Source organism: Phanerochaete carnosa (genome assembly GCF_000300595.1).
Source record: "Phanerochaete carnosa HHB-10118-sp unplaced genomic scaffold PHACAscaffold_2, whole genome shotgun sequence".
NCBI lineage: Eukaryota > Fungi > Basidiomycota > Agaricomycetes > Polyporales > Phanerochaetaceae > Phanerochaete > Phanerochaete carnosa.
This window is the reverse complement of record NW_006767629.1, coordinates 2,605,165-2,618,107: the sequence shown is the minus strand read 5'-3', so window position 1 is coordinate 2,618,107 and position 12,943 is coordinate 2,605,165. Positions and strand designations below refer to the sequence as shown.

Below are 12,943 nucleotides of genomic sequence, written 5' to 3'. Positions count from 1 at the left end.
CCTTTTCTTTCAACGCTTCTACAGTCCTATTCGCCATACTGTCACAGCGCTCTTAGATCTCTTCACACATTAAATTGGGTTCGCCAGACAGTTCACATTACTACCCCTACCTTCGTTTGTACACTTGCACAAACTATTCCTAGCTGCAGCTGATGTATCGTAGAGGCAATATTCATTCGCACGTCGCGCCTCCTTACTACCCATGCGCGTGACAAGCCTGCTACCGCGTCTGAACGTGACTGTGATTTCTGGTGACCGTGACTGCAAGCGCGAGGAAGACGCGATAGATCCATGCCCGACATTGCTGCGTCGGCCTGGAATGGCCACGACACCACTTTGGACCATGCAACGTTGGAACCGCAGACCATCGCTCACAGTCTAGCATCTTTTACTTTCAAGTTCGTGCGACTATGCTCTCCGACCTCTCCCTCGCTCTCATATCGGACTGGGCCACTACCCTCACACTAATCTTCGGAGGATGTTGTAGGTGAGTGCAGCAGAGTTCCTGCGCCCAACAAAAACTGAGCGAGATGGAAGCAATGCACTCACACTAGAACAACTGACGTCCCACTATCCCAAGTCTGGATCACTTATCACCTTCGCGCAATTTCTCGCCATCTCCATCCATGGGCTGCCCAAGTTCATAATCTTCACGCCATACCCCAGGCTTCGGCCACGCCGGATACCACTGCTCCCCTACCTGCTTCAAGTTGCGCTCTTCTGTGCCGTTTCCCTACTAAACAATGCCGCGTTTGCATACCGGGTACCTATGGCCGTGCACATCATATTCCGAAGTGGTGGTTTGGTCATTAACATGATAATGGGATGGTTGCTGAGGCGAAAACGGCGAGTGGGGTGCTGCTCAAACATTAGGGCTAATGTCAATAGTTATTAGGCACTCTGCTGCGCAAGTCGCGAGTGTGTTGCTCGTGACGGTGGGTGTAATCCTCACGACACTCTCTGCTTCCAAGCCCAAAGCACCTGGAACAAGCCAGCTTTCCGGTCTGTCTTCTCCAGATCATACTAAGACCTACATTTTTGGCATATCTATTCTCACCCTTGCGTTGATCCTCTCTGGATTCCTCGGCATGGTGCAGGATAAGACTTTCGCCACCTATGTCCGGAATGCCCCTCCGCCTGCCAAGGACATTGAGGGCAAGGCATCCACAGAGCAGCCCCCAGCATGGCAGGAATCCATGTTCTACCTCCACCTCCTCTCAATGCCGATGTTCTACTTCCTCTGGGACGACCTCGTCTTCCAGTTCACTGTACTGAACGCCAGCCCGACCATGCAGCTCGTCGTCCCCTCGCCGCTCCCGCTCAGGTCGACCTCGAGCGGAGATATCTACGCCACATCAAACGCCTCCATGCCCCTCGCGCACCTGACTTCCATCTCGCTCCCGAGCGGGTACATCCCCCTCGTGCTGAACACCCTCACGCAGATTGTGTGCGTGTCGGGTGTGCACCGTCTCACGTCCCGCGTGTCCTCGCTGACCGTTACGCTCGTGCTCGTCGTCCGCAAGGCCGTCTCGCTGCTCATCAGTGTGCTCATGTTCAGTTCGCGTGGCGCGGAGCAGCCCGGGAACAGAGGCATGATGTGGGCCGGGGCGGCAATGGTGTTTGCTGGGACGGTACTTTACTCTCTTGCCTCGCGTGGGACGCCGCCGAAGCAGATAGAGGGGAAAGCGAAGCAGGAGTAAAGTAGCAGCGTATGGATGTGGAAGGAAATCTTCTGCCACATGTTTACCGTAATTTCAGCACCGCACATCGTTTACACTGGCTTAATAATAAGGACTAAGAAACTGATGTGTAGCCACGCCCGGGGTGTATATAGAAGCTCGAATATGCACTTTACAAAGGCGTAATTATGAGAGAATCATACGTCTTGACCGGTGGCGACGTTCCAGGTCTTACGGAATGTGTCCACGGCGGTGTCACCGGCGTTACCGACCTTGGCAAAGGACACCGTGCCGAGCGTCATTGCATAGTTGCGCAGGTAAGGCGAGTACTATCCATCGCGCGTGCCGTGATAAATTATTAGCGCTCTATGTCATATGAAATAAACTCACCAGACGACAGAAGTGGCGATACCAGCCCCAGGTGCACCAAGTCACCCACTCGGCCTCGCTCCAGTTCGCGCGGTTATGCCACGCGTTCGCTGAGATAACGGACTTGGCGGTCAGGTTGGGATTCGTGGCAGAGGCGAGGCAGTCGACAAAGCCGTCAAGTGTTCGGGACAGAGCCAGCTTCTGTTCGCGGGTGAGCGTCGCGAACGCTTTCAAGGCGGTTGTCAGCGCCGGGGACTCAGGCTCGGGCACGTCTACAACGCAACAGGTGAGTAGCTATTTCGGAGACGTCTGTGGGTATACAAACCAGGTTTGGCTTCAGCGTCGACTTCCATGGAAGCGCCGTTGCTAACAATGGCCATTGCTGCCTTTTCATCTGCCTCCTTGCGAAGAGCAGAGACCTTCCTGCGTGCAATGACAACTCGTCCATTCGCTTTGTCAAGGGCGCTTTTGATGACTTCCCACTGTAACGCGCCGATGCTGGAGTGTGTCGACGCGGCAATGCGTTCGACGCCCTGAGTGAATGCCCACGAGACGACGTCGGTGGGGTCGACGATTTGGTACTGCATAAGCTTGTCGAAGACGATAATGATCATATGTTTGCTGCTGCTCCAGAAATCTGAGACGGCAGTGAGAATGTCCATTCGCGCCTCAAGACTCGACGTGCTAGTCGTCGAGATGCTGCCCGACGCGAGATTCCGCAGCAGCGGCAGGTACCGCTCGATTGCGTTCAGGAAATGTGAGAAGGACCGTGAGCCAATATGCAGGAGCGACTGCACGGCAATTGAGCGAATGACGGAGTCGACGTTCGTATCGCTATCGGTGGTCTCGAGCGTGTTCTTCAGGGACTCGAGGTGGGACATAACGTCCTCGGCCTTCGCTCGGCCACGAAGTAAGTTCAATATTGACTGAGCAGCATCGTAATGTGGGCGGGCTGATCGGCGAAACTGTAAATTCGATGTCCACTTCTCTGAACGCATTTGACGTACCTGGATCGTCATACTCGTAGTCGGGACCGGGGGCCTCCGAAGGCACCAGCCTGTTATCCGGATTCTGCATTGGCTCTGGCAGTATTTTGATTATTCGATCGTAGTATGATAGTCGGATTTCGTATTCGATGGCGTTGCGCATGAAGACACGCTTCGGGTGCTGCATCGACAGGTCCAAATCGGAAATCCTAGGGGATGTAAGATAAACGAAAGAGGGATTTGATTCTCGCCACCGGACTAACCATTCCTTCCAAACCCATTGGAAGCCGAAGTTGCTCATGTGAACGGCGAACCAATCAATAAACCTGCAAGCAAGGGCAACGTCCAAACCGTCCGAGAGCAATCCGTATAATTTTCGAATTGACTTGCCAACCGCTGGACCAACAGTACTCGGTGACAGCTTGCACAGCTCTGTAATCAGAGCAATGTAGTAGACGGCCTTGTGTTGTGGATCCGGAAGTAAAAATAGAGTCCCTAGAATAGTCTGATTTCTGGCAAGTCAACAATAGCAGCAATAATGTGACGGCAGCCATGCAGACCTCAATAACTGTTGATTCCAGCTGCCAATCTTTGCCTACAACCGGGTCTTGGGGTGGCGCTCCAGGTCGGGGCTTGAATGTACCATGAGGGACCCACTTTGGGAACTCAAGTAGAAGTCGAGCGCACTCCTTGCGATTGATCTCGAATATATCAACCAAATCGAGAAGTCCAGCACGAATAGCATACCCAACCGGAGTTGTGGGGTCTGGCGAGATCTGCAAGGGAATCATGATGGGCAAGTTGAGCAGCACGCAGGCAAGCCAAATCTCACATCATTATCGAACAGGCGCATGTAATACTCCGGCCACTCTTCCTTCTTGGTTTGAGCGTCCTCGCCCGTGTCGGTGGACAAAGTGTCAAGCTCGATAACTTCCGGTGGTACAAGGACCGATGGCAATTCGAACGAGGATTCCTCAAACACGGGGAATGTGGTATACGGCTGGAGCACAATATCGGCGGTTTGCGCGAAATCTGAGGAGTTCAGTATTTGCAGAGCCGCTAACGCAGCCTCAAGCATCTTTGAAGAGCAAAGATATATGTCAGCTCTTCATGAATTCGCTTGGAGTGCTGAAAGATAGACCTCATCTGCCGTTTCTATTGGGTCGTTGGCGGAGTAGAGCTTCACTGTAGGCTGGACAAGAGCCTTGCTATCGCTTATTGACTCTATATACGACTGGATAGAACTGGTGATCTCTGATACATTTGCGCTTGTGCTGGCTTTTATTTCTGCACCGGACTAAGCAGAAATGAGAATTCCACGACGAAGGACCAGTAGCAGAGCTCACTATCATAAGGCCCTCTGCCGCACAGAGAGCAGCCTGCTTCGCACGACCGTGGGAGACACCAAACTCGTCCAGAACCGTTGTGAATGACTTGAGAAGGTCGAATATTGACTGGGGTGATACAACTTTGGCTGCCGCCAAGTGAGCGAAAAAATGGACCTAGAAGCAGAATAGATGAGCGCGAGAATAGCGAAAGAACTGATGCTTACGCAGAGCCTAGTATCCCTCCACAATAATTTGTCCAAGTAGGCTTGGAATCCTTTCCAGAAGTCTTCGAGGACCTGCCGACCTAGAGATGTAGTGCTGCTTTCTTCGCCGGGCACAGGCCTGTCGTGCAGCAGGCGTATCAAAGTCGCGTAATGCGGGATCTTGAACGGCTGCTCAGTCACGCTACGCAAGAGAAGTTAGTGGTTGATTCCTCTTCAAAGTGGGAGCACACGTACGCTATCCGAATAGACTCAGAAACATGAGAGATATTGACAGGAACGGTCTCGCAAATCTGCTCAACTAGACGTGGGAGCTCTTGATCAGGGTCCTGGTATGCGATGTCAGCTCTTATTCCAAGTACATAGGCGGCACGCACCACTTCGCCTAACCTAATGATGGAAGTTCTCAGGTTTTGCTCGGGAGATTCGTGCACAGGTTCCCGTCGGTCATGGTCAAAATCTAGCAATTCAGGTACTTAAGACACTGAACAAGTGGATAAGAATCATCAACCCTCACCTCTATTTCTGCGCCTGTAACCACCTCCATTGTAACTCATGGTGGTACGTTGCGGACGGCTTTCAAGACCAGGAACGGTTGACGTCAAAACAGCTCTCGTTCACAGTAACGGCCGGAGATTTTGGCGAGACCCTTGCCTTATGCACAGTTGTTGCACACGTGAATGGCTGAAAACAGAGCCTTTTATACGAGGCTCCTCTCTGGCGAAAGAGTAAAGCCCTGCGCTGGAAGAGTTCGACTTGAGCTGATTAGACGCCCAAATGACGGCTACCGCCGCGCTTTACAGACGCTCTGTGCATAAACATCGCCGTAGTTCCTGCGACTCCTCCCCATCGGTTGTCCAGACTTTCACTCGTGTGCAAGTCTCAGTGCTGGACAGAAACGGCCGCAAAGGACGCTCTGAGTGGCGTCGGCCCGTTTTTCTTCAGCCATCTGGTATGTACCCGCACTCGCTGCCGGGAATTCTGCCTCAAAGTTTAATTCATTTGTCCAGTAATGCAAGACTCATGCAATGCATTTGGTCGACAACGGCCAAGACAGCTTTGCGGGATAGTTCTAGAAAGAGATTATCTGTGCTGGCATGGAGCAGAGCCCGAACACTTTGGTGCGTGTTAAGGTGGACGTCCTCTTCGACAGTGTTCATCGGGAAGCCCTCGCAGGAGTCCGCCGCGGACTTGTGAAATCATTCGCTGGGCACATACTGCGACTTCACCGGTATACGACATCAATGACCGTTCTGCTGATGCTACTTCATCATCAAGGAATTTCCCAACTGTCCAGCTCTTTGAAGCGGACGCTGGCCTCTCCTCAATGACCGCGGCGCAAATATCCCGCGCCGCCGCTCAAGCCGTTCGTGTTTCTCCGCCTCAAGACGCGCTATACATCTTGAACTCGCTTTTCTATTCGACTCTCACCCCTGGCGAGAAGGAGAGCGTCCACGACATTGAGGAAGTCTATCGGACCACACCCCGCTCGCCGCTAGATGTCCATGTTCCTTTCAAACCCATTGACTTCGGTCAGCCAGTATCTCCTCGTCTCGCATCCCATTCTTTCTTGCACGCACTGCTTCGCCGTGGCCAGCCCTCCCAGGCTGCTCAACTGGCTGAATCGTTAATGAAGCAAGGACATCGTGTGCAGCCGTCCACCCTGGAAGCCACCGTCAAGGCGCTATGCGAGAGTGACAAGTCCTTCTGGGATCGTCGGCGGGCCTCAACATTGCCTCGAAGCTTGCACTCTCGACACGTTTTGGACATTTCTAATGACTCCTTTTCTCATCCTGGAAACGCTATCGCCTCTCTCATCCTGATCCATGCCCGCAAGTACGGCCAAGAGCGCTCAGAGCGTATGTACGAGACGCTCGTCCGCGCATGCCTCCTGCACGGCGAGATTGTTGTAGCAGCCTTGCTGTTTGCCCTCCTCGTTAAAGATTGGCAAGTCAATTCAGCCCGCAAGCTAGCTGAAGCCGAAGCCGCTTCCCGAGCCAACGCGGTTGTGACCGAAGAGTCCTCAGATACAACTGTCTATGGGAGACGGGCTCGGTATGGGCTAGATGTCGATGCGCTTCTACGACGGACGGCCAAGCATAGGAACATCCCCTGGACGTCATTTGAGCATGCACCATATCCGACTGCTGGTTTACTGAAACAGATCACCGATCGGATAGAGGTGATATTCCTAGAGGAAGCCGACTCTGTTGGCGGAGGCGAACACCTACAAGAGCCGCTGCAGGCCTTGACTATCCTCGCAATGCTCATAGAAGAAGGCGACATCCACTTCGGCAAGCTTTCACCTCTAATACGAACACTCTACAAGACTCCAAAAACTGAACATCGCGTCTGGAAGCGTCAGCATGGGAAACCAGTGCAGATCAACGCCTATAGGTACTTCCATGGCGTTCTGTCGCGGATGATTAAATCTCTCAAGGATCCGACACGAATGAAGTTGCCGCCTTTGGATACCCGAGCTTGCAATTCCTTACTGCAGTATGCTCTCCGACATCGTCTTTCACCTGCGCTGGCCTCCAATGTGCTCGAACATATGGTCGTCCACCGAGATCTGGCACCTGATCCTATCACACTTAACGTTCTTCTCCGATCTGGTACGGTACTCAGGCGGGAGGACATCAGCGACACGGCACTGAGGATTCTTCGTCGACTCAATCAGCACGATACGAGCGCTCTCGTGAATCTCGAACCCTGTGTCATATTTCGGGGCAATCGCAGGCAACGCACCGCCACTCGCTCGAGCTTCGGCCATGCGATGATTAGGTTACGCGAAGAGAACATCACGTTCCCGGAAAAGATGCTGGATTCTAGGTCTTCTATGCAAGCGGATGAAGTGACGGTCGTCAGCTATATCACCCATTTAACTTCGACGGGTCAACCAGATGTCATACCGAACGTGCTGTTCCTCATACTTCCCGAGCTAGCGACTGTGGACCATCCTTCGTGGGGCCAACTCTCCCTGGAGGAGCGTGACATTACCCTCGATAGCACCCGCGAGGAGAGTGTGAAGCGCGGAGTCGCGCTTGGGCCCCTCTTCTTCACCGTTGTGCTGAACGCCTTGACGAAGACGGGCAAGACAGGCTTAGCGGAACGAGTATGGCTATTCGCGAAGACTGCCGAGCGAGCGAGTTGGATCGATGGCTTCCTTCCGGGCACCGAACCTTGGTGTCTGCCTGTCTCAGCCTACACATCCATAATGCAATGTTATGCCAACGAAGGTCGGAAAGGCCTGCCCATTCGCAAGGTCACCGAGGATGGTAGAGTGATCTGGGTACCAAGGTCAAATAATCACGTTCGTGGTTGGGCTCGTCTTGTTTACCAGACGCAGCGCCGGGAGGGCGGCGAAAGCAGAAATTGGAAACGCTTCAGAGCTGCTCGCACCATGGCTCGAATCCTTCTCAGGGCCATGCTGTCTGGGATCAGCGCCGTTGCGCGATCTCTCCTTCACATAGAACAGACGGTGCGAGCGGCGAATGCGAAGATTACCACTACCCTTCCCAAGCCAGATGCACGGTTTTTCAACGCTGCATTGAAGTTGTTCCATCCTTTACCGGGCATGCTTCCTCGCCGCATGCGTACCACTCGCTCCAGGCTTCGACGATTCCTGCGCTGGGCGCACGCTGTGTACGGTCAGCATGGAAGGAAAGCGGAGCACTGGGACATTTTACTGCAAGACATTGCGGAGGCTATGATCAATGCGGGCTATCCCGTACCCCCTGCCTTCCGGCACCTCTTCATCGGCCGCTACAGCCCCGGGATGGCGAGCTTTCGACCTCCCGTCACGCTCATCCGCTCACCTTTCTCGTACCCACGTCCACGCTACAGGTTTCGCCCGCATGCCTTGCCTACCTCAAAAACGAGAGGTCTACCGGTCAGACACTCCCTTCCTAGACTGTGTAGACAAGATGCTCGCGACCAATCTGCTCCGGACACAAGTGTATCACCCTCTCCATAATGATGTAACATTGGCAGGACTAGTACGGAATAATTTCAGGCAATAAGAGCGTGTTTGGATGATTGACTACTCTTTGCTCTGAATGTAAATAAAACCGGTACTGTTCGGTAATGTGACACTTGGTTTCCACTCCTCCGCGATATCTGCCAGTTGGTCAGCCGTCTCCCGCAATTTCGCCTGCATTTCATCGGGGTTTGGCCAGGGCTGGCCTTTTTTCCGGGAGAAACCAATGACCACCCGTTCACCTTCTTCCAAGGCTTCTTTGACTTTTTTGAGCTTATGCTCTAAGTCACCCTGCGCGACAGACCACGTCATCTGGACCTCCTTCTCCTTGATAACACCTGCTCTCTTCTTCTTCTGCACCTCCTTCGCTCTACGGTACTCCTCCGAAAGGTTCACAGCCCGCACGATGGGGTCCGGGGCCTCCGATACGAGCTCGACGCACCATTTTCTTTTCCACCACTTCTCCTTCTTCCCGCTCGCATCTGTTGCTTGTTCTTCCCCACCTGGAGTCGGCGGTACAGGCCTATTCCGTACAAATTCGAGTACTTGAGTGAGACTGATTAAGGGACTGAGCGAGCTGGTGTCGGGATCAACCAACCGCACCTTGCGGTACGGGATCTCTTCGTCGCGAGGTTTCCGTGGTGACTCAGTTGGCTTCGAGGCTTGGCCCTTGGCCCTGCTTCCAGCATTTGACGGCCTGGCTGACCCATTGCCCTTGACCATTTTATTCGGGGCTGGGCCGGACGGACGGCGGGGTGCATAGACATGACGGACACCGCGATATAAACTAACGGAGGCTCCATTGACGGACAGAGCGACCGTCCACTGTGTTCGTGCAACCCATCTCGCGTTTATTACGCCTGAAGATAGCCAGCTGAATTTCGAAGCAATAAAAGACGGGATGGCAAACACACCTCTCAACAACATCTCCGAGTCCAAAACAGCAAGCGCTCTGGCCGCATGATCGACGTGTTCTGTTATGGCATATTTGGTCACCTCATACTCACTAAGGCCTAGTTATAGAGGTGTATTCTACCGTAGGGTGACTACGTAACTGATACCGTAGAATTACACAATTAGGATAGTTATTGTCTTGTCGTATGAGCGGAGCAAGAGACCTCATGTCCGAGAGGAAAATCTAGAAGCGAGAAACGCTCGAACCTGCGTCCACAATCTCTAGCCCCATCGACTGTGCGACGAATCCCCATTTGTCCGCAGCCTCTTTTATTCTGTCGGGGGGCAGTGTCAGCAGCTTTCTCGATGAGATAGCGAGGTAACCACTAACCTCTGGTCTGTGGACTTCCCGGCCCCGTGACCCGCCTTCTTGTCTATACGGATGAGCAAAGGGTGCGGGTTATGCGGTAAGGTATGCTGGAGCGTGGCAGCATGTTTGAAAGAATGCAGTGGCACGACCCGGTCATCATCTGTTGCGCGGACTCAAGCGTCAGAAGCTTACGACGGCAAAAACTACTGGGACGCACGGTCGGCCGTCAAGAGAATCGTCGGAGGGAGAACCTTGTCCTTCGGCACGTTGTGCACTGGAGAAATTGGATAGATGAAGTCAAAATCGTGAGGATCATGCGGATCACCGTAGTCTGACGTCCACGCCCGACCTAATGCCAGAACAACAATATTAGTGATTGGGCCATAGCCACCAAAGTAGCGCTTGTACGCACCAATGGTGAAGTCTGCGAACTATGCCAAACGCATGAGAGTCAGTCTTCGAGGTGCTTGAAGTTAGTGACGATGGCTACATACCTTCAAAAGGTCGAGCACACCGACTTCAGCAACGGCAGCTCCGAGTAGCCCTTCTGGCGCGCGATTGACGCATGCAGCCACTAACAAACCTGTTTCGCCGCTTGAAACTCGACTTCACATTGGTAATTACGTGACACCTACCACCGTTCGAGCCGCCGTTGATGGCAACCTTACCCCGGGCGGCATACTTGTTGTCTACAAGGTATTGCCTAGCAAACAAGGTTGGTAATTACGGGAGCCGTAACTGGTGCGCTGAAAGGTTAACTCACGTGGCAGCAATGAAATCATCGAAGCAGTTGACCTGCGCGCCGAGTAAACATCAGAGGATCTATACTGTCGCTCAAACGTGCGTACTTTGCGCTCTCGCGTGCCAGCCAGGTGCCACTCTTCTCCGAACTCGCCACCGCCCCGGATATTGGGCACTGCGAGAATAGCGCCGTAACGCTGCAGGAAAGTCAACATAGAAGCGCTGAAGAATGGGTTGATGGAGATGGTGAAGCCGCCATAGCCTGGGTTCACAGTTCAGTTTCCGTCTGGGAATAGATATCCGTGTAACAAAGCTTACCGTATTGGATAGCAGGTGCTGTGCCGTCAAATTTGGTGCTCTTGTGGCGTACAATGAACATAGGAACCCTCGTGCCATCCTTGCTGCTGTACCAGACCTAAGAAAACTCATGAGCGCGAATACCACATAGATCACACTGTATTGCCACCTGCTGCGCTTCAAAGTCTCCCGCTCTTAAACCCTTCAGCAGCGTGGTACGGTAGACGCTCCACTTCCTTTTGTGGTCTTGCTGAGTAAAGTCGTATTGCGCGACAATGCCAGGATTCGTGAAGCCGGTGAGCGTCGCAAAAAACCACTGCTGCGAACGGCGGCCGCCGATGGTGACTGCACCAACGAAGTCAGGTGCCACACGCTCCAGCTGCCTACCGTCCATGTCGTAAATGTAGATTTCATCCTTGACATTGCGCTTGTAAACGACTACGAGCTTATCATGTGTGATAGCAAGGACATCTTCCAGATGAGCGTTCTGGTCTTCAGGGATTACGTCCTTGAAGGTGCGCTGCTCTGGAGGCGCAGAAATGTCGACTCTAACTAGCTTATATTGTGGCGCGTCTTTGTTCGTTTGGAAATAGAAGTTGGTGCCGTCGTTTGCGATGCTGCTGGCACGTGAGATTCGTTGTTAAATGCAGAATGAAACGACTTACTAGTTGTAAGAGGCGTCGAACTCATCGATCAGCTTGTCCCATCGTATGCTCTGACCGATCTCGTTCTTTTCTAAATCAGCAATCCACAGGAGGTTTTTCTTTTGAGGCGGGACAGCGTCAAGATTTGATATAGATTCAGCAGAAATTGGCCACTAACCCTTGCTGTGTCTCTAGACACGGACATGATGAGATAGCGGCCATCTTCTTCGGAGAGTTCTGCGCCCCAAAACCATTCCGGATTCGTATCGTCCTTATACACGAGGATGTCCTCAGCTATGCTTAGTAAGTTTAGCCGCTTACAAGTAAATTCACGGTACTTACATTGCGAAGTGCCTACTCGATGGTAATAAAGCATGGCATATTTGTCGCTTTCTGTCTCCGTACCGGCCTTGTCGTCCTCTGCAGAACCGTGAGACCTGCGCTCAGGATAGCGCTACGTAGGCGAGTTGCGTTGAACACAGACCCTATAAATCGTAGGTAAACACAGACCTGGTAGAAGAATCCCCTGGAGTCGTGTGACCAGGAGATGCTGGAGAACTTGACGAACCGGATTTCATCCCCGAGACGATGGTCATCGTGTGAAACCTGCGCATCACCGTTGGACGCGAGCGGTGCGGAAGTTGGACGGATGTACACGGTATAGAAATCGCTTCCCTATAACGCGACTTGTAAGAGGAAGCATGCAACTAACGCACGCGGTCGTACGCACAGAGCGAGAGATGCCATAAGCGAAATATTTGCCGTCGCGCGAGAACGCTGTGACGGCTAGAGCAGCCGTGCCGTCTTTAGATAGGAGATTGGGCTACGAGGCCATATAAACAGATGTGCACGTATAGGAAGGCGTGGAAGTCAACACGATGAGCTGTCCAGAAGAAGATGTAACATACGTCGAAGAATACCTCTCCGCCAGGACCTTCTTCCTTGCTCATGTTGGGAAGTGCTCTGTCTCGGGATCGGTATATGACTAGAAATAAGGGCGGTAAGAGGTCCCATAAAATAATAGCCTAACCGGATGCTCACCTGACTGAGGCTGTAAGCCGCTGTTATAATACCAGTACCACCGGTCATCGTCTTTCAGGCTTGGGGCAGAGAACTTAAAGTAGAAAGTGAACATAAGTTATGGGAGTTTGAAGTGACATCTACCTTGGCATAATCCGTGTTTCTCCTAATATCATCCTCGAGTTTCTGCCTGTCTGAATTCTGGTCCAGGTACTCTCTGGTGAACGCGACTTGGGTGGCCGTCCACTTCTCGGTCTCTTCCGTGTTGTGCTCTAGCCAGTTGTATGGGTCATGGACACGCTCTTTGCCGTGTTTCTTCTCGCTCTCGTATTCGTCATAGTGTTCGGAACGGAACGTGGCTGGGTAGCGGTTCGGCGTCCAGGGCGTCCGCATGGTTCGAGACGAGATGTGGCGG

At 52.8% G+C, this 12,943-nt stretch overlaps 4 protein-coding genes across 4 annotated transcripts; 2 read left to right on the top strand and 2 right to left on the bottom strand.

Moving 5' to 3' along the window:
* Positions 1-410: 410 nt before the first annotated feature.
* Positions 411-1,700, top strand: PHACADRAFT_157946 (uncharacterized protein; the record flags this gene model as incomplete). The annotated part of the gene is made up of 3 exons (XM_007392045.1): positions 411-487; positions 538-855; positions 896-1,700. The coding sequence occupies 3 exons, from the start codon at positions 411-413 to the stop codon at positions 1,698-1,700; spliced, it is 1,200 nt and encodes a 399-aa protein (XP_007392107.1).
* Positions 1,701-1,799: 99 nt separating this feature from the next.
* On the bottom strand, positions 1,800-5,226 carry PHACADRAFT_250116 (uncharacterized protein). The gene is made up of 13 exons (XM_007392044.1): positions 5,101-5,226; positions 4,961-5,043; positions 4,821-4,912; positions 4,587-4,767; positions 4,381-4,536; positions 4,176-4,331; positions 3,867-4,112; positions 3,595-3,810; positions 3,298-3,539; positions 3,056-3,243; positions 2,374-3,000; positions 2,070-2,320; positions 1,800-2,008 (listed from the first exon to the last, which is right to left on the bottom strand). The coding sequence occupies exons 1-13, from the start codon at positions 5,138-5,140 to the stop codon at positions 1,877-1,879; spliced, it is 2,610 nt and encodes an 869-aa protein (XP_007392106.1). The 5' UTR covers positions 5,141-5,226; the 3' UTR covers positions 1,800-1,876.
* Positions 5,227-5,417: 191 nt separating this feature from the next.
* Positions 5,418-9,418, top strand: PHACADRAFT_205765 (uncharacterized protein). Its single transcript, XM_007392043.1, has 2 exons — positions 5,418-5,704; positions 5,760-9,418. Exons 1-2 carry the CDS (start codon positions 5,538-5,540, stop codon positions 8,557-8,559), a joined length of 2,967 nt encoding a protein of 988 aa, XP_007392105.1. The 5' UTR covers positions 5,418-5,537; the 3' UTR covers positions 8,560-9,418.
* Positions 9,419-9,700: 282 nt separating this feature from the next.
* Positions 9,701-12,921, bottom strand: PHACADRAFT_191914 (uncharacterized protein; the record flags this gene model as incomplete). The annotated part of the gene is made up of 18 exons (XM_007392042.1): positions 9,701-9,791; positions 9,848-9,986; positions 10,044-10,175; positions 10,239-10,257; positions 10,321-10,409; positions 10,462-10,529; positions 10,590-10,621; positions 10,675-10,829; positions 10,886-10,982; positions 11,034-11,481; positions 11,530-11,627; positions 11,687-11,802; positions 11,851-11,962; positions 12,019-12,183; positions 12,239-12,331; positions 12,417-12,493; positions 12,550-12,622; positions 12,673-12,921. 18 exons carry the CDS (start codon positions 12,919-12,921, stop codon positions 9,701-9,703), a joined length of 2,253 nt encoding a protein of 750 aa, XP_007392104.1.
* Positions 12,922-12,943: the final 22 nt, after the last annotated feature.

Excerpts from the sequence above, each read along its gene's own strand:
- PHACADRAFT_250116 (XM_007392044.1), bottom strand. The coding sequence starts at position 5,140 with ATGAGTTACAATGGAGGTGGTTACAGGCGCAGAAATAGAG. Across the intron at positions 4,332-4,380 it reads CGGCAGAGGGCCTTATGATA|TCCGGTGCAGAAATAAAAGC; the intron begins GTGAGCTCTGCT and ends ATTTCTGCTTAG. Across the intron at positions 3,811-3,866 it reads TGCGCCTGTTCGATAATGAT|ATCTCGCCAGACCCCACAAC; the intron begins GTGAGATTTGGC and ends ATTCCCTTGCAG.
- PHACADRAFT_205765 (XM_007392043.1), top strand. The coding sequence starts at position 5,538 with ATGTACCCGCACTCGCTGCCGGGAATTCTGCCTCAAAGTTTAATTCAT. Across the intron at positions 5,705-5,759 it reads AGCAGAGCCCGAACACTTTG|GAGTCCGCCGCGGACTTGTG; the intron begins GTGCGTGTTAAG and ends AAGCCCTCGCAG.